Source organism: Artemia franciscana, chromosome 19, assembly GCF_032884065.1.
Source record: "Artemia franciscana chromosome 19, ASM3288406v1, whole genome shotgun sequence".
In the NCBI taxonomy this organism is placed as follows: Eukaryota; Metazoa; Arthropoda; class Branchiopoda; order Anostraca; family Artemiidae; genus Artemia; species Artemia franciscana.
Window position 1 is genome coordinate 11,429,691 of NC_088881.1, and position 26,853 is coordinate 11,456,543.

Here is a 26,853-nt window from a genome sequence, read left to right on the forward strand (position 1 = left end):
ATAGAATAAATACGAATGTTCCAAGTGAAATAATGGAGTCAATTTCTTGTGCTTCTACTAAAATATTGATTTTTGCTTATGCTCCGCGTGCCAGTAGTTTTCAAGCCCAGATTACATACATTACCATTTTCAGATAAACAATAACAGTTAATATTCCTGTTAAAAGAAATAGATTTTTTTGGCGAAGATAAAATGAATTAAAATGGTCAATTAATATATTAAGCAATGCATTGATTTATTAGCTAAGAATAGCGCTGGATGATACTAGAGTAAAGCATGAGTTGTTGACTGGCATGCAATTGGGGGGCTTCGTACTTTCTCCCCCAGCATATTCTGTGGTCTATTTCCAATATCCCCTATATTCACAAGTTCTAGAATTTTCAAAATTTGTACTTTCTCTGCCGAAAAAAACTGATCACCTGAAATCCATTCATATTCAATTTCAGTTTATTTTTACACTGTGGCAGCGAGATGACAAGAGTAACGCTCTTATTCGTATTTATTTACTAGATTGAACGAACTTCTAATAAGGCAAAAGCTTTTCATAGAATTGAAAAAGAAGTAAAGATATTTTATGGTTCAAAATGCAATAGAAAGAGATGACAGTTGTGAAAAGCTATAAAAGATATTGCTTCTTGTAGGATTTCAAACTTCAATTTTGGATAGGATATATGAGATTTTTGTATCAATATATGCTAATCGTTTTGAAAATACAAAAGTCAAAAACTGTAATCAACTGCGAAAAGGGCCTTTTAATTTGTCAAAAAGAAATTGATATTATATAAATTAAAATTAACAATTCTCTTAAATTACATAGTTTTGATCAATAACATAAATACTAACTAATTAAATATAATATTGTGTAAAAATACAATACTATTTAATTTTATTTCTCGAAGAATTAATTTTATCATTTTATTAATTTTTTAATTTTATCATTTTATCAATCCTTAATGATACAGAATGCTGTTCTCCTTTTCCTCCACAAACATAAAAGAAAGAAACGGCAAAAATGTAAGAAAGATAATATAACCCGAACAAAACTAGTTGAACCCAAAAATCTCTTGAAGGTTGAACTTTGGTTACAACATAAATTTTATATAGCCAGGTGCATTGTTTTTCAGTTCCAAATAAAAAGTAACATATTTTGACGTAAAGGGTCGAAAATAATTTTGTAATTTCAAAAATTTTGCAAAACAATCGCAAGTTTTAAGTGAGATAAGTAGTAAATTAAGTTAACTACGTTGAACAGGTGGTGTAAAATTTCTTTTTACCATATTATAGGCATAAGCATGCCTGAATTTACCAATAGGCCCACTAGGCGTGGGTCTAGGGATCTCCCTAGAATGGCAGCTGAGAGTTCAGTATCGCCTCTCTCCTTCATTAATTTTGGCTCATCAGTGGCTCTCTGTTGAATGCTTCCGCTAATTCCGTATTTATGGTGATTTTCCCAAAAATTTTGCAAAGCCGGAGGGGCCTAGAAGAGTCAAAGCTTACAATCCGGCCTTGGGCGTAACACAATGGTCATAGTCATTTTCAGGGACGTCTGCGAGAAAATGTCAAACAGTTCGTGCTAACGAACTCTGAGTTGGAAGCGATCCGGCTCAAAAGTCTTTCCATGGAGGAAATTTTCATTGGGGAATTTTCGATCGTATTTAAAACGATCTGAAATTAAATTAAAAAAACAAGTTTCTCAAGTGAAAGTAAGGAGCAACATTAAAACTTAAAACAAACAGAAATTATATCGTATGTGAGGGGGTTCGCTCCCTCGTCAATACCTCACTCTTTACGCAATTTTTTTTTGTACTTTCAAAACAGCTATTATTCTTTTTAAGCGGCCTTTGTGATTGAGGAATCATTCTTAAGGAATTGGAACAAAGTACGAACCACCACCTGAGACCAACGTACCTTTCACCTGGTCGACAATATTTTCTTTTGTGGTTTATCTTTATCTTTTTTGTATAAAGATATGTTGGACCACATATTATTTTGGTATTTGTCTGATTAGCGCCTACAAAATTATTCTGCCAGACTTTTTTTTTCTTATTTTTAACATTAGCGACTTAAAACATACAAAGGTAAGTGTTGCAAACACTTCTAAAAGGGAGCTAGTCTTTTTGGTTTTCGAAAAGCTTAAATGCCACAATAAAATGCTTTAATCTATGAATTGATATTTCACAGGTGATCTACACAATGAGCAAGAGGTATTACATGCTCTTTTGGAAGAAAAAAAGGCACACGAAAATGGTATGAAAGTTTTTACCAAAAATACAACGGTAAAAACGAATTTCCCACCTCTCGTGAATTCCTTAACTTACCTTAGCTTTGGTTTAATGCTTCCCTGCTGCTCATTTTGACAGTTATTTTCAAGTATTTGCTTATGAGTGGTTTCCTTCTACCTCTCTAATACCCTTTTTTGAAAAAAAAATATGGGTAGGACATCAAGCAGCAAATAAGACTAGTACCTTAACACTCGTCTAAGTCGAATTACAAGCAAATGGAACAAGACAAAAATACGCCGCCAAGTGACTTAAGGCAACTGTCATTTTCGTCAGTTTGTTTAACCTGGGGTAGTGAATCCTATGGTAATAACAAAAACAATTAATTAGCAGAATTTGCGCCATTTTTTCCTTTTTGTAAATAGTTAGTCCATATTTGCAGATTAAATGGAGTTTCCTGAAAAAAGAGATTGATAGTCGTGACACTTGTACTTTCAGCAGCTTTGAATATCATGGCAAACTAATGCCGTAAAATCTTAACTTTAAACCACAGAAAGCTTAAAAAATATTGCGAATCAACAACTTTTCAGTTTTTTTTTACTGGTTTTCTATTTCATAGGAATGAAACAACCAGATTTCACACCATTTTTATGGTTTAAAATTGTCATTTTGAACCTTTTCTGACACACGCTTAAGGATTTATGTGAGTAGCTTGCACAAATGTCAGAAAAATTAACTAGTAGTCTAAGTAGGAAGATATTTCTTAATACGATAGTATAAAATAGTAATCTTTCTTCAATTTTTCTTCAATCGTCAATTTTTCCTTGAGTTACCCTAAGATTCAAAAGTCTTAACCAAAAGCCGAAAAACCCGAAAACCCATCAAAACCCAAAAGCCTTAATCGTTTACCTTAGTACCTTGACTATTCAAATTTGGTAAAGGAAAAAATACAACTGTGTAGTGCATATTCGTTCAAAAAAAAAAAAAAAAAAATCAGACTGATGCTTTGAAACTCTGCTTAAAAGAATAGAATGTTATATAAAAGGTAGTCGACCCGATATCGGTTGGCCCAACTCGAATGTTTTTCTGGCCTGAGAGGTACGTTTCCCTTTCACCAAATGTAATGGTCACAATAGTGAAACCAATGTGTTAAAAAAATGGGAAAATTTATTTTGATTTTAAACGATATTGTTAAAACACTAGAATCAAAAACAGATTTTATAACAAAATAGAAATTTTCCAACTTGAATAGTCAGGCACAAAATTTTTGAGTGTTTTTGGTTTAACTTAACCTGCGAATGACTTTCTTTGAAAATGAAATTGACCTAAGTCAAAGCAAAATCAAGCATGGCGGACGCTAGGCTGCACCACATGCTAAAAGTGAGATTGATTTGCAGAAACTAAATGAAAGAGTGGATTAAAGCATACACTCTAATAGCAAAATAAACATTTTTAATGATTTAACTTATAATAACTAACTAGTACTTACTTTTTTTAGTTTTATGTATTTATACATACTCATACTCAGATGTAAGAACAGAATTAAAGAAAATAATATTGACATATTATATTTTTATTTTTCTTTCGAAATAATGCTTATAGCGAATAAAAATCCAATATGGGGATATGTAATAGTCCCATAGAGTTATTATGTATTTCTAAAATCGCGGGTAAAACCAGTTCGATTGGTCACCGCTTTTGAACACTCTTAAATATTTAAGAGGAAGAGACTCGGGATTAACAGTATTTTACTTGATTGCTAAGAATTTTTCCAACAGTCCCGTGCTTTGCGCCATTCAGTTGCACGTTATTCGAAAATGACGTCTTAGCAAATCAAAAAGTCCACCCTTTAAATTACTATTGTTGAAACCGTATACAGGAAAGTTGCAGCCCCCCTCCCTATTGAACAGAAAGAAAAAATCACTTTTTTTATGGGTAGCAGTGATATGTCCTCTTATTTTTCTTCGTCACTATTGAGGTGCTGAAACAACATAAAGAGCTGTTTAAGCACCCATAAAAGATAATTCTCACATCTTATCGTTTTTTTATATCTTAGACTCAATAAAACCGTCATAAAGTGACACATGAAACACTAAAAGCGCAATTTGGGTGGCATTTCTGGAATGGAAAGGCTGAGCAGGGCACACGGGCATCACAGAGACCTAATAATGGGCTCGTTTATAAACTAATTTTTATATTTAAACGCTCTTTATAAATTTGACTTTATCAGGCAATTATTAAGTGACACTTGGCACCCAAAAACTGCACTATGGGTTGTTTTTTTTTCATTTTTTATAATAAAAAATAACAAAAAGTTGTCCTATGAAAAAAACAAGCGGAAAATTACCTTTTCCTCTGTATCATTCTTAAAAAGAAACGAAATCTAGGAAAACTGCACAAAAGTTTTTTCTGTCAATCAGAGTTTCGGAGGTATACATTTCTAGAGGGAGGGGCATTGCATAGTTTTTATGTCTAAAATTCCCTTCGTCAAGTGAAGATGGGTCTCCCAGTCCTGCCTATTAAAACTGATAACAATAGATAAAGAGGATGAGTTGGCACTACTTATTTGTGAGCATGAGATTTCTAAATTGTGAGAAAAATATACATATATTGTTTGGATTCACTTTGTCTCATTTTCAGCAGACATTTCACACAGCAGGCTGATAAATGTCACATAAGTAGCGCTGATGTTGTATAAAATACAACTAATAACGGGAATAATGCTCAGCGCCTTTATGTCAATTCTTTTTTTTTGGTGTTGGTTAAAAAAATATTTAGAAAAGTGAAAATAGTGATAAGTCAGCATGATATTGTACATAGAAGCAGTTCTACATATATGGGTTTGTATGTGAGTCCAAAACACAAGGAACTGCAAGTGTCCCACTTTCGTACATTTTGAAAGTTGAACATTTCGTACAGCATGCTGATGCAAAGATAAATGTCACCCAAGTAGCGCTGGTGTTGCGTAAATACAACTAATAACAGGAATAATCCTCAGCACCTTTATGTCAATTCTTTTTTTAGTGTTGGTTACAAGAAATATTTAGAAAAGTGAAAATACTGATAAGTCAGCATGGTATTGTACATAGAGGCAGCTCTACATTTATGGGTTAGTATGTTAGTCCAAAATACAAGGAACAGGACGTTATCAGCGCTCAATATGTGTTTCAATTGCAAATAAGAGAATTAGGAGCTATATTGAAGTTTTGATTTAAATATTGAAAGTAACAAATTAAAACAATTAGATGGTTCCTGGAGCTAATCCCTCTCCTACTAACTTCTATAACTAAATTAAAACTGATTTGATCTATCTAGCTATAGCATGAATATTATTATAAAAATCACTAAGTTTTATTTTCCTTTTCAATGATTTCTTTTCATGTTTTTCAATTAACAAATTCCTTGTGTTCAATGGCTTCTTGTTTTTCATTGATTCCGTTGCTGAGCTATTTGCAGATGTAGAGGGTGTATTCATATCTATTTTTAAAGTTTTAAAACAAGAAACCTTATACTAAATGATATATTTTAGAAAGTAAAGGACCCTTACCTATCAGGGAAAACAATTTGACGGGAGTAAATGTGGCAGAATAAAGGCACCGTAGCACATTTTCGCAATTTCGCTATTATCTACGCTTATCTATTTACTTGATGGTAGGGTTTTGAAGGCAGTATATTTGTATTAACATTATTATGGAATATATTGGAAAGTGTAATGGACCCCTGTTTTTCACATTTTTTTTGTATTAAACCGAGGATGGTTTTATTAGAAGAAAAAATATCTGCTTGAAGTAAAGAACGAAGTTGAAACTTATAATGAGCAACAATTTTAAAGTTACTTAATATTTTCTCTCCAATTTCTTGATAATTCTCCAATCATTAAAATTATTGGGGTAAATCTACCCCCTCCCCCCCAACGATGCCACTGTCCCTTCACAATTAGCTGGATGCTAATAACATTCAAGCAAGTACAAACTTATTTTTCAGTTGTTTATTCCTTTTGAAATTTACGCCATGAATCCAAATGCCATTGAGTCACCGCAACCGACTTTTGACCACCACATTTAATTATTGCATCTCGCCAAAAATAAGCTATAGTCCTTTTTTACTCGCGCTGCCCTCGAAAAAAACTATTGAGTTTTTAAAACTTGTAGTCACCAACCACTTGTGGAATCTATCAATGGTCAAACAGCTTAACATACTTGATCATAGAACATCACTATGAATAAGATGCACCCCCCCCCAAAAAAAAGAAGAAGAAAGAAGATAACAAAAACAGAGCTACTTGAACTCAGCAGTTACTTGGCGAATACCAATAATTCTACCTATTTCATAATTTTATTTTGTCTTGAAGGTGATTTGACCAACGAAGAAGAGGTTTTGGATTGGTTATTACATCAACGAAACTCCGATACAATTGAAGAGGTTACCGATGAGCTCCTGGACGACATAATTGAAAAACATGAATACGTTGTTGTTTATTTTAGTAAGCAAAATTTCTACCTAGTGCACATTAACAATCTTTTGAAGCAGTTTTTCAGTGAAGATCCTGAAAAAATTTCTTTATATTTCCATCAGTCTTTAGCTTCTCTTATAGTTTGTCTTAGAGTACCAAAGAAATTGAAATTAAAATACAATTGCTTGAGCAGGTCAATTTTAAGCTTAAAAACCAAATAAGCCTTAAAAAATAAGGAAAAATCGGAAATTAAAATTTTGACTAAAAAAATCTTCATAAAGATAGCATGGTTTATAGTTTAGATAGTATAGTGTTTGTGATGGCAGCCGGCACAAAAAAAAAATCTTAAATGAACAATCAGCAAAAAGTAGTGTGAAAATACATGACGCGAAAGAGTTTAAAAAAGCGTAGCTTTTCTTTGAAGGTGTAGTAACAAGGCCGTATCCAGGGGGATTAGGGGTTTGAATCCTCCCCCCCCCCCGAAATCTCTGTCCGACTTATAAAAAACGTAACAAAAATGAATATAAACAAATTTTTGATACATTTAAAAAAAATTCAACCCCTTTCTCCCCGAAAAATATTCTTTTTTGACCCTCAACCCCCAAAAAATAAAAAAAAAAAATTATAGATTGACCCTGTGTAGTTATCTTTTCGAGTCAAAAGTTTGTTAGTTTTGAGTTTTTACAGACGAAAAGCGTTGTCAGATTTAACTAATTAGTTTTGCCGATTTATTTTCAAGATCCGACGTGGCAATGTTAGCAGAAATATGGTACTGTCCTAAAATATTCTAAATTTTGAAATAATAGAAAAGATCTTAGAAATCGCGGTTTTTTAGTATGAATAGAGCTAAGATAGGTCCAGGGGACAGAAAATGTTTTCACTTTGATGTCTTCTGTGCGTTTCTAAATAATGATCCACAAAATGAAATGTGAAACTATAGCACTTTCTATTTTATTTGTCTACTTATTTATTTTGTATCAAAACAAAAGGTAAATTTTAACTCTTCTGAAATCAGTTCTTAAATAAAAAATCTTTTTTCATGAATATTGATTATCAGATATATACTTACTCTAAATCAAATGGCTGGGTAGCTGCCTGGGTAGATGGATTGATTGTGATGGAGAGATCTCGACCGAGTTCTAACGTAGAATTGGACAAGCTACAGGTGCCTTCAATAGATTGAAGCCTATTTGGAGAAGTGATAAATATTCAATGCGTTAAATTCTTAAGTTAAATTCTAACAAAAATTCGGTTGAAGGAAAACCTTCAACCGATCTTCCTAAGATCTTCAACGAGTTTTGACATGTATTTTGAATATTTTTGGTCAGAACCTTAAGGAATTGATAGAAAGCACGGGAATGTTTCACAATCTATAATGTAAAATAAAAAAAAGTTATCATCTTCTCAAAATCTTTCGCCTGTTTTGAAGAAAATTAATAGATGGTTTTTGTAAATTCTTTAAGAGACTGTGACTTCTTTACGGTGTAATTATTGGACTGAAGTTGATGGGCTTTGTTATTTTGACTCATAAAAGAAGAAGAAGAAAATATTGAAACAAAAAGTGAAGTAAAAACTTTCCATCTAAAGATTTTATGTTAAACAGTTCAAATATAGACGGCAGCAAGGTTTTAGTATTTCTGTATTTCATTCCTTATGCATTAATTCAAATCTGAACCTAAAGCTGGGTCTTTAAGTGTATTTGTAGTCACTGGGAGCTTATTCTGGGCCCTGGAGAAAAACTTTTGTGAGCCCCTCCTAAATAATGCTGTATTTACTCTACAATAAAATGCGAAAACGTAATGGAGGAAAAAATGTGGAAAAATCTGTTATTAAAGAGAATATGAGACAAATATCTCAATCAAGACCTCCGTTCAACCACCCTGAATGAACAATTATGAATGAAAAATAGGAATACAAATAAAAGTCTATAGGACAACCTAAAAAAACAAACCTTGGCTAGTTTTCAGGCAACGTGAAGCGACAAGTGAATAAAAATTCCGATATTGAAAGGCTGTTCATATATTCAATTTAAAATGCATTCTACTTTAAGTTATTTAGAAGGATAATGCCTTCCCAGGCACGACATTATCAGAGATCCAGTTAGGCTGCGAAATATGATTTTGTAAAGCAACATAATAAAGACCCGAAATGATTATTTCAGCATAAGCGTATCCGAGAAAAGTGTCCCAGTATCTCTCTTAAAGGCTATCGGTGGATATGCTCCCTTGATCTCAACTACCACACCGAAAAACTCCGTTTTTAACGGGGGCAATGATGGAGGTGCTATCCAACAAAATGAAGAGATCTTGGTTGTCATACATAAAGAATGTCTTATCACTTTGCAGAAAGCCTAGGCAAAATAAATTTCCATATTCCATTTCTGAAGTTTCATCAAAGCACATAGAAACATTGATGTTCTCATCAACTTATCATTTCTCTTGTCACTGGTGTGCTCTATCTTTTTTGTTTTTATGTTATGTTGCGCATGATTAATGCCATGATAATTGTTTTCATTACTTTCGTTATGTATCATCCATTCAATTAATTGTTTATTATACTTTAGAAATGGGAAAAATAGCTTTCTCTCTTTTTTAAGGTGGGCCTTGCAAAGAGGGTCAGAAATGCGACTCCATATTGGATGACCTAGAAAATATTGATGACGAAACAGACGACCATGGTATTCAATTTGTCACAACAGAGGATACAGGCTTGGCCAAGAAGTTTAAAATCTATAAGTTCCCTTCTCTAGTTTTCTTCAGAAATGGAGAACCACTACAATATACAGGTATGTAAGCTGCCTAATGATAGTTATTACTACTACGTAATTATCTACGTAATTATCGTATTTATGCGACTTCGTTGCAACCATCTGGTTCAATTGTCCAAAATATTATTTGTTCTTGAAAATATCGATAGCTTCGTGATCTTACACAAGCAGAAGTACTAGTGCCTCGTAATTTTTTATTTATTAGTTTTCACACGGTATCGGAATTAACAAACTACTATCTCTACTATCTCGAATTTAGATGTCAATGCTCTCGAAACTAGCAAGCTGTTTCCTAGAGTTTGATCCAAATGAGCAGCAGCGGGAGAATTATTTGCTATTAATAAAAAAAAACCTAAAAAATAATTTTTTCAAAGAAAAGTAAAGGCCATTTTAAACTTAATATCAGCAGATACAAATATCTGTTAAAATTCAAACTCAAAACGACCACAAATTACTATTAAAGAATAAATGAAAACCAAAATGACAGAAATTAAAGAAACAGTCATAGCAAAAAATATACAACAATTAATAAAATAAATGAATGAACAAATCTTAAAGCGAGTAATGCTTGAATTGAATATGCAAATCAAGCTTAAAAAGAAAATAAATTTACTATTGAAGTATAAATAAAACCTAAAACGATCAGAAATTAAATAAACAATAAGTACAAACAAACATACAATAGATAATTACATAAATCAATGAACAAATCTTAAACCTTAAAAGTTCAATTGAATATGCAAATCAAAATTTCGGTTCGTTTTGTGTTTCATTTGTTCTTCAATAGTAACTTCTGGTCTTTTTGAGTTTGAATTTTAACTGTTATTTGTATCTGCTGATCTCAACTTTAAAATGGCCTTGAAGAACTTCATTTTCGGAAAATTTTCTTACTTAATTTTTGTTCGTTTTTGATTGTAATATTTTATTGCTCCTATAATAACCATATTTGGCCCAAGAGTATAACTTACAACGCCTGTCCCCAGACCCTGGAGATTGTGTCTACCACAGAGTCTTGAAATATGATGTTTAAATTTTTCACAAAATGGTCATCTCAAAGTTTTTATTGGATGGGTTTGGGAAGAACAGGGGTGGAGGGGGGGGAGGGGTTAGTTGCCCTCCGATCTCTTTCGATTCTGAAAAATTCTACTAGAACTTCTAATTTCCAATCAAATGAGCCCTCTCTGAAGTTTATACACGCATCCCTTTTATAAGAGCCATATCGCCTCCCCCCAGGTCCTGGGGGGTTATGTCGACACCATAGTTTTTTTTTTATCTGACCTTTTAAACATTTAAAAAAAAACAGATATCTAAAAATTTTAGGGTGTGGGGGGCTAGTTTCCTTTGGATACAAGCATCCTTTCCATAAGAACTATATATGCCCCAGCACATGGCTTACAACGCCTGCCCTCGGTCCCTGGGGGTCCTTGTCGACACCAGGGTATCTGTTATCTAACCTTTTAACTATTTTTAACAGAAGGGCTATCTCAAACAGAATGTTTATTTGATGCATTTGGGGAAAAATGTTGTGGATAGGGGGGGGGGCTAACTGCCCTACGAGCTCTTTTGACTCTTAAAAAGTTAATTACAACTTTCAATTTTCAATCAAATGAGTCCTCTGTGAAGTTTACACGAGCATCCCTTCCATAAGAACCATATATACCCCCAAGTCATAACTTACAACGCCTGCCCCCAGGTTCTGGGGGCTGTGGCAACAACGGAGTTTTTGTTATACGAGTTGGAATATTTTTAGACAAAATTTCTATCTCAAAATTATTATCTGGTGCATTTGGGGAAAAGCACGGGGGGGGGACTAGCTGCCCTCTAATCAATTTTGACTCTTAAAAAGTGTCGATGTTCAATTTCAAATCAAATGAGCCCTCTCTGAAGTTTATATGAGCATCCTTTCCATAAGAACCTTATATGCTCCTAGGGCATAACTTAAAATACCTGCCCCAGGGCCCTGGGGGGTTTTGCCGACACAGGAAATTTTGTTATCTGACCTTTGAGCTAATTTAACCAAACGGCAATCTAAAAATTTTATCTGATGAGTTTTGGGGGAAAATGGCATGGAGTCTCTTTCGACTCTGAAAAAGTAAACTAGAACTTTTAATTTCCAATCAAATGAGCTCTCTCTGACGTTTATGCGGGATTCCCTTATATAAGTGCCATATTTGCCCTCAGGGCATAACTTACAACGTCTGTCTCGGGGCCCTGGTCGGTTTTATCGACCCTGAAGTATGTTTATGTGATCTTTGAACTATTTTTTAACAAAATGGCTAGCTAAAAATTTTATTGGATGTATTTGGGGAAAAAGGGCGTATGGAAGGGGGGGGGGCTAGTTGCCTTCCGGTCACTTTTTAATCATAAAAATTGAGCTAGAACTTTCAATTTCCAATCAAATGAGGCCTCTCTAAGGTTTATACGAGCATTACTTCCATGAGAATCATATACGCCTCCAGGGCATAACTTACAACGCCTGCACCCAGGCCCTGGGGGCTATGAATTTAAGGATAAATGCTTAGTATGGGGGGGGGGGGTAGTTGCCCTTCGATCACTTTTGAATCTGAAAAAATGAACTAAAATTTCAATTTCCAATCAAATAAGCCCTCTCTAAAGTTTATACGAGCATCCCTTCCATAAGAACCTTACATGCCCCAAGGATATAACTTACAACGCCTGCCAGTGGGCCCTGGGTGTTTCGTCGACCCCGGAGTTTTTGTTATCTGACCTTTGAACTATTTTTAAAAAAAATTGCTACCTTAAAATTTGTATCTGAAGTATTTGGGGAAAAAGGCGTCGGAGGGGGGCTAGCTGTCCTCCGATCTCTTTTGACTCTGAAAAAATTAACTAGAACTTTTTTTTTCCAATCAAATGAGCCCATTTTGGAGTTTGCACGTGCCTACCTTCCATAAGAACCACATTTGCCCCCAGAAAATAACTTACATCGCCTGCCATATGACCCTGTGGGTTTTATCAATATTGGAGTTTTGTTCTACGATCTTTGAATTATTTTTAACAAAATTGTTATCTGAAATTTTTGTCAGATTTATGTGGGGGATAAAAGCATAGAGGGGGAGGGGCTAGTTGCACTCCAATCACTTTTGACTCTCAAAAAGTGAACTAGAACTTATAATTAAGTTCTATTAATAACCCCTCTCTGGAGTTTATGCGAGCATCTCTAATATAAGAACCAGATCTGCCCCCAGGGCATAACCTAAAACGCCTGCCCAATGGCCATGGGGGGCTGTGTTGACCCCGGAGTTTTTGTTATCTGATTTTTGAACTACTTTTAACAAAAGAGAGACCTCGAAATTTTTATCAGGTGTATTTGGGGAGAAAGGGGCGTGGAGGGTAGGGCTAGATGCCCTCCAATCACTGTTGATGCTTAAAAATTGAGCTACAACGTTCAACAATCAAATGAGACCTTTTTGAAGTTTATGAGAGTATCCCTTCCATAAGAACCCTATGTACCCTTAGGGAATAGCTTACAACGCTTGCCCCAGCGCCCTATGGGGTCGTGTCGACACCAAGATTTTTGTTATCTAACCTTTTAACTATTTTTAATAAAATGGCTGACTCAAAATTTTTATCTGATGCCTTTGAGGGAAAAGGACATGAAGGGAGGGGGGTTAGTTGTCCTCTGACCTCTCTCAGAAGTAAACCTAAAACTTTTAGGTTCTATACAAATAAGTTTTCTCTGAAGTTCTTACGAGTATCCCATCCACAAGAACTATATATATATATATATATATATATATATATATATATATATATATATGTATATATATATATATATATATATATATATATATATATATATATATATATATATATATATATATATATATATATATATATATATATATATATATATATATATATACTAGATGTTGGGGTGGCGCTTCGCGCCACCCCAACACCTAGTTGGTGGGGCGCTTCGCGCCCCCCCAAGCCTCCCCGCGCGCGTAAGTCGTTACGCGCCATATTAGTTACGCGCCATTGTAGTTGTGTCCCTGTGTCCCACCTGTGAATAGAGATAGATATAAATATATGTTTTTAACTACGTAAAACATGGAATATACAACATTCTTTGCTGTCTCATTGTCTGTGCATATAAATAGATTGCCAGGTTTACTGACTCTTGAACATGCAACATATAATTGTCCATGGGAAAAACAATCCGTATTCAGATCTATACCTCATTATTCTAATGATGTGTCCCTGTGTCCCGGTCGTCATTTATATTCCCTGTGTCCCGGTGGTCATTTGTGTCCCGGTGTCCCAGTTTGTAATTTCTCTTTGAGTGTCCCGGTCGTCACTTATATTCCCTGTGTCTCGGTGTCCCGGTCGTCATTTGTGTCCTGGTGTCCCGGTCTGTAATTTCTATTCGAACAATCCCAGTGTCTCGGTCGTCATTTATATATCCCGCCTGTGCCCCCGGCGTCCCCGTTGTAGTTGTGTCCCTTTGTCCCGGTCGTCATTTATATTCCCTGTGTCCCGGTCGTGATTTGTGTCCGGGTGTCGCAGTCTGTAATTTCTCTTTGAGGTTCCCGGTCGTAATTTATATTCCCTCTGTCTCGGTCGTCATTTGTGTCCCGGTCTTTAGTTTCTCTTTGAGTGTTTTTTCTTTTTAGTTTTTTTTTAGTTTTTTACCTTTTTTCTTTTTTCAGTTTTCTTTTTCTTCTTTATTTTTCAGCGTCACTATGAAGTACATATCGTCGAACCTTTGTTTTTTTAACTTAAATCTGGTAGGCATTGATGACCTTATCCAAGTCAAAATCCCAAACCCAATCATCATCGCTATCATTTTCAGTTTTGATATGTTTTGACTCTCGCTGTCCAGGTGGATTTTCATCTAACTGCGCGATTTTGCGTTCTTTAGCCGCAAGCCTGTTTTCTTGCTGTTCTTGTGATTCCTCGGCACGCTTTCTTTTCTTACTTTCTCTATCAGCAGCAAGTTTTTTGGCATAGACTCTTTGAGCAGCTTCCTCGGCTGTTGCCGTTGTAGGTTCTTCAGTCATTTTACAATTAAACATTTTTCCGTGAACGAATGTCTTAAATACCTTTAATGACGTCATCCTCATAACAAACATGACGACAACTAACTTCATGACGTCAGTCGACACACAAACATGACGTCACTCGACACACACACACACACACAGAGACAACTTATTTTTATATATATATAGATATATATATCCCCAGGGTATAATTTACAACGCCTGCATTAGGGGCTTGGGGGTGTTTTGTCGACAAAGAAAATTTTGTTATCTGAATCTTGAACTATTCTTAACAAAATGGCTATCTCAAAATTTTTATCTGATACATGGAAGAAAAGGGCATGGGGAGGCTAGCTGCCCTTTGAACACTTTTAACTCATTAAAAGTTTAGTACAACTTCCAATTTGTAATCAAGTGAACTTCCGGAAGATAATACGAGCATCCCTTCCATAAGAAGCATAAATGCCTCAAGGGCATAACTTACAACTCCCGCCCCAGGGCCCTTGGGGCAGTATTGACACCGGAGATTTTGTTTTCTGAACTTTGAAATTTTTTTAACAAATTGTCTATCTCAAAACTTGTATCTTATTTATTTGGAAAAAAAGAGTGGGGGGGGGGAGGATAGCTGCCTCCGAACACTTTTGAATCAATAATGATCAATAATGAACTATTACTTTCCATTTCCAATCAAATGAGCCCTCTCTGAAGTATATTAGAGCATTCCTTCCATAAGAATCTTATATGCCCCCAGGGCATAATTCACAACGCCTGCCCCGGGCACTGGGGGGTCGACCTCAGAGATTGGTTATCTGACCTTTGAACTATTTTTAACAAAGTAGATCTCGAAATTGTTATCTGATGCAATTGGAGAAAAAGGACATGAGGGGGGAGGCTGTTTGCCCTCTGATCTCTTTTGACTTTAAAAAAGTGAGCTAGAACTTTTAATTTCCAATCTAGTGTGCAATTTCTGAAGTTTTTGCGAGCATCCCTTCTATAAGAACCATATTTTCCCCCAGGACATAACTTATTATGCCTGCACCCGGGCCCTGGGGGACTGTGTTGGCCCTCAAGTTTCTGTTATGTGATCTTTGAACCATATTTACAAAATGGCTACTTCAAAATTTTCATCGGATGTACTTGGGGAAAAAGAGTGTTGGAGGGGGGGGGGCTAATTGCTCTCCGATCACTTTTGACTCTCAAAAAGGGCACTAGAACTCGCGATTCCCAATCGAATGAACCACTTTCAAGTTAATACGACGACCCCTTCTATATGAAGTGCCATCTTGAAAAAAATAATAATAAAACAGTGGAGCCGTATTGCCTTTACTATAGGCATCGCTATTGCGATGCCTCTGATAATGCTCCCAATGTTATAATTATTTGCTATAACCACTTTGCTATGAAAGAAGAAGTCAACACTAATTTTTCCGAGAAAGAAACTGATGCCTTCTCCAACTTATGCACTGAGACTTAATATTTCCTCGTCAATTTTATTTATTAGTTTTCAAACAGTACCCGAATTAACAAACAACAATTTTGAATTTAGTCCCCATTGGATCCCAATTTAAGCCAGCTGATACCCCAAGATTGATTCAATGGAGCACTGGTTCCTGGATTAATGGCTAGATTTGGTGAAAACAATGACTATGATCGTTTTCTTGTCCCATGGTTTCCATTTTATACGGGAACGTTTTCATTTTCTGTCTGAACTATTCCCATGAAAGGGCCTGTTTAAATTTCGAATCCCAATATAAGCAAGTTGAAACCTCGAGCTTGATTCAATGGAGCACTGGTCCGTGCATTAAAGGCTACATTTTGGTGAAAACAATGGCAATGAACGTTTTCTTGTCCCGTAGTTTCCATTTTAGACGGAAAGTTTTTCATTTTCTATATGAACTATTCCCATGAAAGGGCCTGTTTAAATTTTTGAATCTCTTTCTCTCTCATATTTTACGTCACAGTACTAAATATCCGATTCTCCTTTTCAAGAGAATTCTTATTGTTATCTGTCTTGTTCGAAGCATTATTTAAGAAATGTCAATGTTTGGATTCTATCTTCAAAATCCAAACTGTCACTTGTGTTCGTTGGAAACTCAACGTATTTGCATATCTTTATTAAAAGGAACCCAGTCATGCTGCACCAGCTAGTGGAGAAATCAGTCTGTGGGTATAATATTAGATTAAGAGATTGAAACGGGACTAGATACTTCAAGAAAAAGCTATCAGTTTGTTTGTTCCTGTTAATAGAGATATTCTTATTTCAAAATCAAAACATAATATTAAATATTTTGAAATCTTTTAAAATTTTGAATTGTTTTTTAGTTTCTTTTGTGAATTTATGCTTCATTTCATAACTTTTAAGTTATTCCTCTTCTTATCGTGATTACTATAGTACTAGTTCGAATTATTCTTACTCGGTGGCCGGTTTCTGTCCTCACAGAATTAAGTTTTATTTAATTCTACGTATTACTCCACTTAATTAAAACAATTTTTTAAAACTTAAGTATTTTATTCAGATTATCATTAAATCTACGCAATCTACGACTACGTATTTTATTTATATGTAAAGCAATTTGTAAGGTAGTTTTCTGGGAGTTAGCTATTATATGTACGATTAACCAGAGACCTGTTATTTTATATCTGGCGCAAAAAATGGCACGGTTCACACAGGGGAAGTAAACATATCAAAAGTTACAAAAATAGATAGTTCATTTATCGTAATATTATTCATTTAACCTACCTTGCCAGATCAAGCCTTTAACTTAAAGAATAGGTATATGCTAAATTAATCACCCAATTAACTGGGTAGTCACCATGGTTCAACAGATTTTCAGTTATTTTTGCATAATCCATTTTTCTATATAAACTTTTTTTTGTTTTCCTTTAGTGGATGATAAATAATTTATTCTTCGTGATTTTATAGTAAATGAAAAAGAAATTATTATTTGTTATTAATAACAAACCGAAACGACGTGACTACCCCACCGAAGGGTATTTAAATAGGTATTTTCAAAGTTTATCACTTCTTATTTCTTCTTATTCTTCTGGTATGTCTCATTTCTTCTGGAGAAAGCATCTAGAAAGATGGTTACTCTATATCAGGTCACTATAGCTGGCGTTAACCGTCTAAAGGGGTATCTGAAGTAGGTGCTGTGCATATTTATAAAAACACTCGTAATGTATGTAATATGACGTTGTACGAGCAGTAGCAAAAGGAAGAAAAAGAAAGCATATGTGGGACCACAAAATAATTATGCACAACAGCTAGGGTACGATGATATCTTTCCATTTGCAGACAATAAGCAACCCATTAGCCTTTCTAGTCTTATTCGTAAAGAAATCTGCCACCGATATTTTGGTTGTGCGCATGTTTTTCCCAGTTGATGTTCCAAGGTAAGTAAGGCGATTCTGTCCAAGAGAGGCATGATCAGCAAGAAATTGAAGAAGACACTGAAATTTTAACTACCATTACTATTTTGAAAGTAATTAGATTGATTGAAAAATTGAAACAGGAAAAATGAAAAACAAATTATCTTTTCTTCTTTGATAATTACCCTGGCATAAGCTTTGTTTTCCTGTTATTTTTAGCAAAAAGGGAAGTATTTTAAGCAAATATATATATATATATATATATATATAGGCAAGCGATCATGTGCAAAGGCATAAAGCTAAGGATAAGGAAGCAGAATAAGCTAAAAAAAAAGAAAGTTCAGTGCAGTCACCATATTATATATGATACTCTGAGTGGACGTAAGTCATGTTAATTTGCACAGGCCTGAGATACACAAATAAGTACTGAATGATACAAATATCAAATTTAAGCTATTAATTACTATTTTCGCTCCTGTGTTTCTTTTTCTCTTATTTTGTTGATTACTTGGAATATTTCTCTTGATAGTTTTTGAAAATAGCTTTTAGTTTTAAACATTAAAAGGTAGAAATTTTACTCAAAACAGTTCATTTTAACGACTGTAGTAAGGAGCGAGCCGGCTAAGTAGTAACCGCAGTTCTAAAAAACGGAATTTTGGGACCAATATATACATCAGATCAATCAGATTTTTACGCTGATTTTAAATATATAAGTTTCATCAAATTCAGTCTTACCCATAAAAAGATATGAGCCTGAGAAAATTTGTCTTATTTTCCAAAAAGGGGGATACACCCCCTAAAAGTCATAGTATCTTAATGAAAATGACACCATGAGATTCAGCTTATCAGGGAACCCTACTGTAGAAGTTTCAAGCTCCTATATACAAAAATGTGGAATTTTGATTTGTTTTATTTTTTGGCCAGAAGAAAGATCAAAGATGTGTATTTATTTGTTTATATGTTTTTCTTTTGTTTTTTTGTTTTTGTTTTTTTCCTCGGGAAGTTTTTTTCGATCTATTGGTCCTAGAATACCGTAAGGGGGTTCATTCTAACGGAAATTAAAAATTCTAGTGCTCTTTTTAAGTGCCAAGAAATGGGAGGACAACTAGGCCCCCTCCTGTGCTCAGTTTCTCCCCAAAGTCATCGGATCAAAATTTCGAGATTGCTATTTTGTTCAGCATAGTCAAAAATCTAAAAACTATGTCTTTGAGGGCGATTTAATCCCCCACATTCCTCGGGGGAAGGGCTGCAAGTTATGAACTTTGGTTATTAGGAAGTATACAGACGTTTTCAGTTGGGGATTTCGTCTAGTGGTGGGGAGGTGGGTTACTTGAGAGGATCATTTCATGGAGGAATATATCATGGGGGAAGATAATTCCATGAAGAGGGCGCCGGATTCTCCAGCATTACTTAAAAACAATGAGAAATTAAATAAAAAAAACAAACAGGTTTTCTTTCAACTGGAAGTAAGAAGTAATATCAAAACTTAAAACGAAGAAAAATTATTATGCATATTAGGGAGTTCGTCCCCTCCTAAATTCCCTTTTCTTTACGCTAAAGTATTTCTATTAATTTCAAAAGACCTATTTATTCTAATTAAAGGGCCTTTGTGATTAAGGGGTCATTCTTCAAGAATTGGAACAAAATTCAAACTTTAGTGTAAAGAGCGAGGTATTGACGAGGGTTCGAACCCCCTCATATGCTTAATAAAAATATACACATATAGAAGTTAATTGTGGAAGTTAATTGGTAAGTTAAGTATATTTATTACTAATAAAAAACGTTCTTAAAATAAAATAAATGTTTTAGTCGACTTTTTAAGTAATCCAAAGAATTGGAGGACAACTAAGCCCCCTTTTCGCCCTTTTTTTCTCAAAATCATCCGATCAGAATTTTGAGAAAGCCATTTAGTCAAAAAAAGCAAAATTTAAGTTTAAACTTCATTTTAATTATTTATATACGGCGAGCCAAAATCAAAACCTACATTAAATTGAAAACATTCAGAAATTAAATAGAAAAAACGAGTTTTTTCAACTAAAAGTAAGATAACTATAACTAACAGCAATTTTTACGTACATGAGGGGTTTCGCCCCATCCTCAATCCCTCATTTTTTACGCTAAAGTATTCTTAGCAATTTCAAAACAGCTATTTATTCTGATTAAACGGCTTTTGTTATTCAGGGGTCATTCTTAAAGAATTGGAACAAAATAAACTTTAGTGCAGAAAGCGAGGTATTGACGAGGGGGCGAACGCCCTCATACACGTAATAAAAAAATACGAATATACAAGTTCGTTATGTAAGTTTATTTTGTAAGTTATGCAAATTTATTACCAATAAAAACGTTCGTAAATAAAATGAAAAGTTCTAGTGGCCTTCTTAAGTGACCAAAAAAAATTGGAGGGTAACTAGGCCCCCTTTACCGCTCCTTTCTTTCTCATAATCGTCCGATCTAGATTTTAAGAAAGCCATTTAGCCAAAAAAAAGTAAAGTTAATATGTAAGTTTTGTTTTAACTATTAATGTACCGACGGCCAAAACCAAAACCTGCAATAATTCAAAAACGTTCACAAATTAAATGCGATTTTTTTTAATTGAAAGTTAGGAACGACATTAAAACTTAAAACGAACATAAATTATTCAGTTTATGAAAGGGTCAGTCCACTCCTCAATTCCCCGCTCCTTACGCTAAAGTTTGTCTCTTTCTCACAACTCTTCTTTTTAAAATAATAAAACACTTTAGCGTAAAGAGTGGGGCATTGAGGAGTGGACAGCCCCTTTCATAGACGGAAAATTTTCTGTTCGTTTTAAGTTTTAATGTGGCTTCTTACTTTCAGTTAAAAAAACTTGTTTTTTTTTAAATTTAATTCCCTTATAAATCAATTGTCATTGAGAATAGACAAAGGTAACATAGGTTTGCTTTTAAGCTGCTCAAAACTCAAGATATATCGACAAAAATGTTAGTTTAAACGCATGAAGGAACTCACTAAACTCACTTTTTTCATTTTAGCCTTTCATTCCCCCTTATCCATCAAGAGATTTTAAAGGATAAGGGCTCTTGTGAGAATTCACACTGAGAGCTTCATCTTCTGCTTGACCTCTTTTATCCTCTCAAACCTTTTGTCATTAAAAGTGAAGAAGCTTCTATATTGTTTTTTATCCTTAAAGCTTTTGTTTTTAAATGAAGACACTTCACTCTTTCTTTATTTTATGAATGTCTGACCTTTTACAGTACAAGTAGGGAATAGAATGCTTGTAACTTTTTTGTTATCAATCTTTTCTTTTTTAATCGTAGACTGAATTTGGTCTTTAATATTTTTTTTTTCTAATTCCTTAGAAAATGTTGTAAGCTCTTAAGAGATAAGATCGAAGACTTTAGGAACAGTAAGACTTGAAACTCATGTTTGTCCAAGACAAAAACAATATACTGTGTTACCCAAAATAATAATACGACGAGTTATTCAAGAATAAATGCAGATAATGATAGTATTTATTTTCTTCGTGTCTATTTTCATATATGCTTGAGGAAAAAAAGAAAAAATAATAGAAAAATAAATAAATAGATAGGAATAGAAAAAGAAGGGAAGAGTTGAGTAGAAGACAAAATATCTAAGCAGATTTAAAAAATCCAAATTTTTTTTTCTCTTACTGAAAAGCAAAAGAAGCCTATTTATTTTTTTCCTTTTCCTTACTTTTCTTTGCATTTTTTTCTTTTCGATGTTTCAGTGTTTGGACTAAATCCAACTTTCAGGGAAAATATATGTAAATTGAATTTAAACTTATTTTGACTTATATTAGATCTGCTCGGTGACACTGCACGGTCAAAAAAAAAAAAAAAAAAAAAAAAAAAAAAAAAAAAAAAAAAAAAAAAAAAAAAAAAAAAAAAAAAAAAAAAAAAAGAAAAACAAAAAGTGTGTTACCCAGAATAATCTTAAGACTATTTAAATAAATATAAATACATATACAGGTGTTATTAATTTTCTTTGCATGTGTTTTGACCATTTCTTGGAAAAAAGATAGAAGATATGCCTTTAACGAAAGTTAAAAAGAGGTTTATTTATTTATTCTTCTTAATCCTTTTTTTTCTTGCTTTGCTTTGATTATTTTTTCCTCCGGTTAAAATCCAAAATATAGTACAGCATAGATAAGTTTAATTCGAGCTAGTTTTAAACTTTATTATATCTTGTTGGTAATACTTCTCAGATTTTTTCTTGCTTTGCTTTCATTGTTCTTGTTTAAACTTTATTTTGTTTTATTTCTCGCTTTTTTCTTTTTTTATTGTTTTTTTTTAATATTTTCTTGCTCTGCTTTCATTAGTTCTCTTATGATTCAAGTATAAACTTTAGTGAAGTATAGATAAAATTAATTTGAGCTTACTTTGATTTAAACCACATCTAATTGGTAATGCTGCTCTGGTAATAGAACTGCACATCTTAATTTTTATTTTCTCCTGTTTATAGTGCATAAGATTGAATTTTATTCCGTCTTCCTTTTTAGGACCTGTTGAAAGAGATTTTGGTATTACTTTTGGTTTTATGTATGTCTTATGGAAGAAATATTACTAATAAAAACAATATCAGCCCTAGGATTTCAAAGCATTACCTTTGATATTAAGTTTTAATAAATCTGAATAAAGCATTTATTTGTTTACCTAAATAGCACAATTTGTGTAATATATTCAAATAGTAATAATTTATTATACTTCTGACCAAAGATTCAATGGCTTTAAAGGACATTTTCTTTAAAGGAAATTTGAATTTTCCAAAATAATAATTGTTAATTCAAACCTGAAGTCAACCTTTTAATTTAAATAAAACTATTATATCTCATAAAATGTACTTCTACTTCAACTAAAATGTCATAAGGTATGTTTTTTTCCAGAAATCCCACCTGAAACCTTATACTCTCATATCTAGATTCATAGGTGAAAAATTAATGGAGTGTATGATATACAAAAATTATAGTCGAAAGCTATAAGAAGGAACTTAATTTTTTTTATAAAAATAGGTATATTTTTACATTCCAAGAAAATCCATACACGATAAAACCTACTCTATGTATCCTTAGAATGTGCTATCTGAGGTTTTGTGCTATCCATGTGCTATCCCTGTTCAAATGCAGTGAAAAAGCAATTATGATGAATATTATTTTTCAAACCGAACTGGCAAATTATTACAAACAGGAAAATTTAAGATTTTGAAGCTATGAAACCTGACAAGGTTAGTAGCAAAATAAATAGTAGATATTTATATATGGTGTTAGGTAAATCATTTTTAGTACTGGAAAAAGAAAAGGGGAAAGAAAAGGAAGGAAAAAACAAACTAACAAAGGAACTTGCCATGCTGAAATAAAAATATAAACAAACAATGCTAAAAAGAAAAAATTTAATATAAAACAAAGGATAAAGACCTAAATAATTTATAATTACTAATCTTTACAATTGAAATAATTAGCTAAGTTGAAAATTTGAACATTTTCCACGTTTCTCATGATTATTTTCAATTCGTTTTTAACTGAACATGTTGTTCTGCTCTTAGTTTTGCTTTTTACCTTGTTTTATTCGTCTGTTTCTCTTTTATACTACGATCTATTTTATAATTTTTCTTGCCGTTTTCTTTATTTAGCTGCTGAAGACAGGCTGTGATTATCGATTCAAAATTATTTGCTTTTTTTGCTATTAATGGCTTTACACAATTTTAATATTGCTTTTATTTATTTATTTTCCTTTTTACGTATCGTGACTGAGGTTTTAGTTGAACTAGAAGAGTTTCCACTTCAAAGCCAAAGTGCTGCTACCTGTATCATTAAAAACCCTAGAACCGAATTTGGATGAAATTTTTGTCACTTGGATATTTAATATTTTGTTTTGCAGGTGATTTACAAGACGAGGAGCAGTTACTTGAATGGATTTTATCTGACTCAAATTTGGAATTACCAGATCAAATTGAAGAAGTCAACGCAAAAATGCTTGCTAAAAAGATTGAATCTTCTCCAAATTTGGTAGTCTATTTCTGTAAGTTGATTTTTTTTTGGACTTGGTATTAACCAAGTGACATATAGCAATCGCAAATTCTGTCGGTCCCGGTTTTGCTACTTTAGGCACTTCCAGGTAAGCTAGGACGATGAAATTTGGCAGGAGTATCAGGGACCAGACCAGATTAAATTAGAAATAGTCGTTTTCCCGATTTGACCATCTGGAGGGAGGGAGTGGGGGGCCCGTTAATTCAGAAAAAATAGAAAAATTTAAGTATTTTTAACTTACGAACGGTTGATCAGATCTTAATGAAATTTGATGTTTTTAAGGATATCATGTCTCGAAGCTGTTGTTTTAAATCCCGACCGGATCTGGTGACATTAGAGGGAGTTGGGGGGGGGAAACCTAAAACTTGGAAAACACTTCGAGTGGAGGGATCGGGATGAAACTTGGTGGGAAAAATAAGCACAAGTCTTAGATACATGATTGACATAACCGGAACGGATCCATTCTCTTTAGAGTATTTGGGGGGGGGGGGGCTAATTCTGAAAAATAAAAAAAAATGAGGTATTTTTAACTTACGAACGGGTGATCGGATCTCAATTAAATTTGATATTTAGAAGGATATTGTGCCTCAGAGCTCTTATTTTAAATCCTGACTGGATCTGGGGACATTGGGGGTTGGGGGTTGGGAGAGGGAACCTAAAACTTGGAAAACACTTAGAGTGGAGGGATCGGGATGAAACTTGGCGGGAAAACGGGGTAGGAACGGGTGATCGGATTTCGATGAAATTTGATATTTAGAAGGATATCGTGTCTCAAAGCTCTTTTTAAATTTTAAATCCCGACCGGATCTGGTGACATTGGGGGGAGTTTGGGGTTGGGGAACCTAAAATCATGGGAAACCTTAGATTGGAGGGATCGGGATGAAACTTGGTAGGAAAAATAAGCAGAAGTCTTAGATACGTGATTTACATAATTGGAATTGATCCGCTCTATTGTGAGGGGGGGGGTTAATTATGAAAAATTAGAAAAAATGACGTATTTTTAACTTTCGAAGGAGTGATCGGATCTTCATGAAAATTCATATTTAGAAGGACCTCGTAACTCAGATCTCTTATTTCAAATCTCAACCGGATCAAGCGTAAATGCGGGGGGGGGGGGGGGCAGTTGGGGGTCCGGAAATCTTAGAAAATACTTAAAGCGGTGAGATCAGGATGAAACTGGATGGGAAGAATAGAAACCTGTGTAAGATACGTGACTGACATAACCGGACTGGATCTGCTGTCTTTGGTGGAGTTGGGGGGGGGGGGTAATTTTTTGAAAATTGAGGTATTTGTAACTTACGAAAGGGTGACCCGACCATAATGAAATTTGATATTTGGAAGGATCTTGTGCTTTAAAGCTCTAATTTTAAATTCCGACCAGATCCTGTGACATTGGGGGGAGTTGGAGGGGGAAACCGGAATTCTTGGAAAACGTGAAAATTGGGGTAATCTTATCTTATGAATAGGTGATCGGATCTTAATGAAATTTGATATTTAGAAGGAATTCATGTCTCAGAGTTCTTATTTCAAATCCCGACCAGATCTTTTGACATTTGGGGGAGTTGGAGGGGGAAATCTTGGAAAACACTTTGAGTGGAGGAATCGGGATGAAGCTTGGTGGATAGAATAAGCAAATGTTCTTGATACGTGATTGACAGAACCGTACTGAATTTGCTCTCTTTAGGAGAGTTGGGGGGAGGGGTTCAGTGATTTGGCGAGTTTGGTGCCTCTGGACGTGCTAGGACGATGAAAATTGGTAGGCGTGTCAGGGGCTGCACAATTTGACTTGATAAAGTCGTTTTCCCAGATTCGACCATCTGGGGGGCTAAAGGGTGAGGAAAAATTAGAAAAAATAAGGTATTTATAACTTACGAGTGGGTGATCGGATCTTAATGAATTTTGATATTTAGAAGGACATCGTGACTCAGAGCTCTTATTTTAAATCCTGACCGGCATTAAGCCTCTTACTTTATTTTTTAAATCAATCTATTGATTCATAGAATTTTGTTAGAGCTCATACCATATGATCTTTTGGCTCTTAGCTCTTCTTGCCTCGTCACAAGTGCCATATGAGCTCTTAACTCTTGTTAAAATAACAACTCGTTAAAAAAACCAAGTGTTGGGTCAAACTTACACATACGCAGTCCGCCCACCCTCAATGAAAATTATAATTATTCCATTATTTTTAGCTTGATATTAAGCGTCATGTAGTAGAGATATAGCTTACATGTATTATTTCTTTGTTGTTTTTCCATACCACTTCGCATTTAAGGAGTGGTCTTAAATACTTGGGAGATGACTCGTTCCATTGGAAATTGAAAATTCTAGTGTTTTTCTCTTTAAGAGTCAAAAGTGACTGGTTCCTTTAGCTCATTGGTAGTCAACAATATAGCTGAAAGAGGTTGCTATTTATCACTAGTCCCCATTAAATAAAGACTTAATTAATTTGGTGAGGGAATATCTCACATTCCAATCCCCAGTGTACAAAAGCAGCATAAACATCTTCAAATGAAACGAGTTATGATTTTTCTGTTATTATTTTCTGCTGTATTTTTTTCTGTTATGTGTTATATGTTTTTTGTTATATTTATATTATTCCATTGCTGTTTTTCATACAGCGCTTTACCTAATCCTCCAACAGTGTTGATGACAGCCTAGCTTCACAGCAATTCCACATTTTCCTAATCTATACGAAGGTTTTGTTATTAACACATTATTTTCTTCTATCATTATATCCCTCTTATTTGATATGTACGGACAGAATCCTTTCTCATTTATCAAGTCCGGATTCTCTTTTTTAAGATGAAGAAAAAGAAGCGGATGATGAGGCTATCTTGAAGGAGCTTGAGGACATCGATGATGAATGCGACTCATTTGGAATTGATTTTGTAAAGATATCTGACGATGGAATCGAAAAAGAATTCAATATAAAGGAACTTCCTGCTCTGGTTTACTTCAAAAAAGAGGTAAATTGCCTATTCATTACAAGAAAAAGTAATAAATTTAATGATTTTTTTTACATG

The 26,853-nt window shown here is 34.0% G+C and overlaps 1 protein-coding gene across 24 annotated transcripts in view; it reads left to right on the plus strand.

Annotated features, from left to right (window-relative positions):
* LOC136039286 (uncharacterized) overlaps positions 1–26,853 on the plus strand; it is a 287,308-nt gene that overhangs the window by 181,554 nt on the left and 78,901 nt on the right. For 14 of the 24 annotated variants that reach the window (XR_010620405.1, XR_010620404.1, XR_010620407.1 and 11 more), the window contains 5 exons: positions 2,182–2,247; positions 6,571–6,702; positions 9,269–9,457; positions 23,682–23,822; positions 26,633–26,796. Coding sequence is in view for 12 of the 24 variants with exons in the window: in XM_065722888.1 (XP_065578960.1) it covers positions 2,182–2,247; positions 6,571–6,702; positions 9,269–9,457; positions 23,682–23,822; positions 26,633–26,796 (692 nt within the window). In the remaining 12 variants the exon portion in view is untranslated. The remainder of the gene's footprint in view (positions 1–2,181; positions 2,248–6,570; positions 6,703–9,268; positions 9,458–23,681; positions 23,823–26,632; positions 26,797–26,853) is intronic. The other 10 variants (XR_010620410.1, XR_010620413.1, XR_010620412.1 and 7 more) reach the window with 1 other exon arrangement.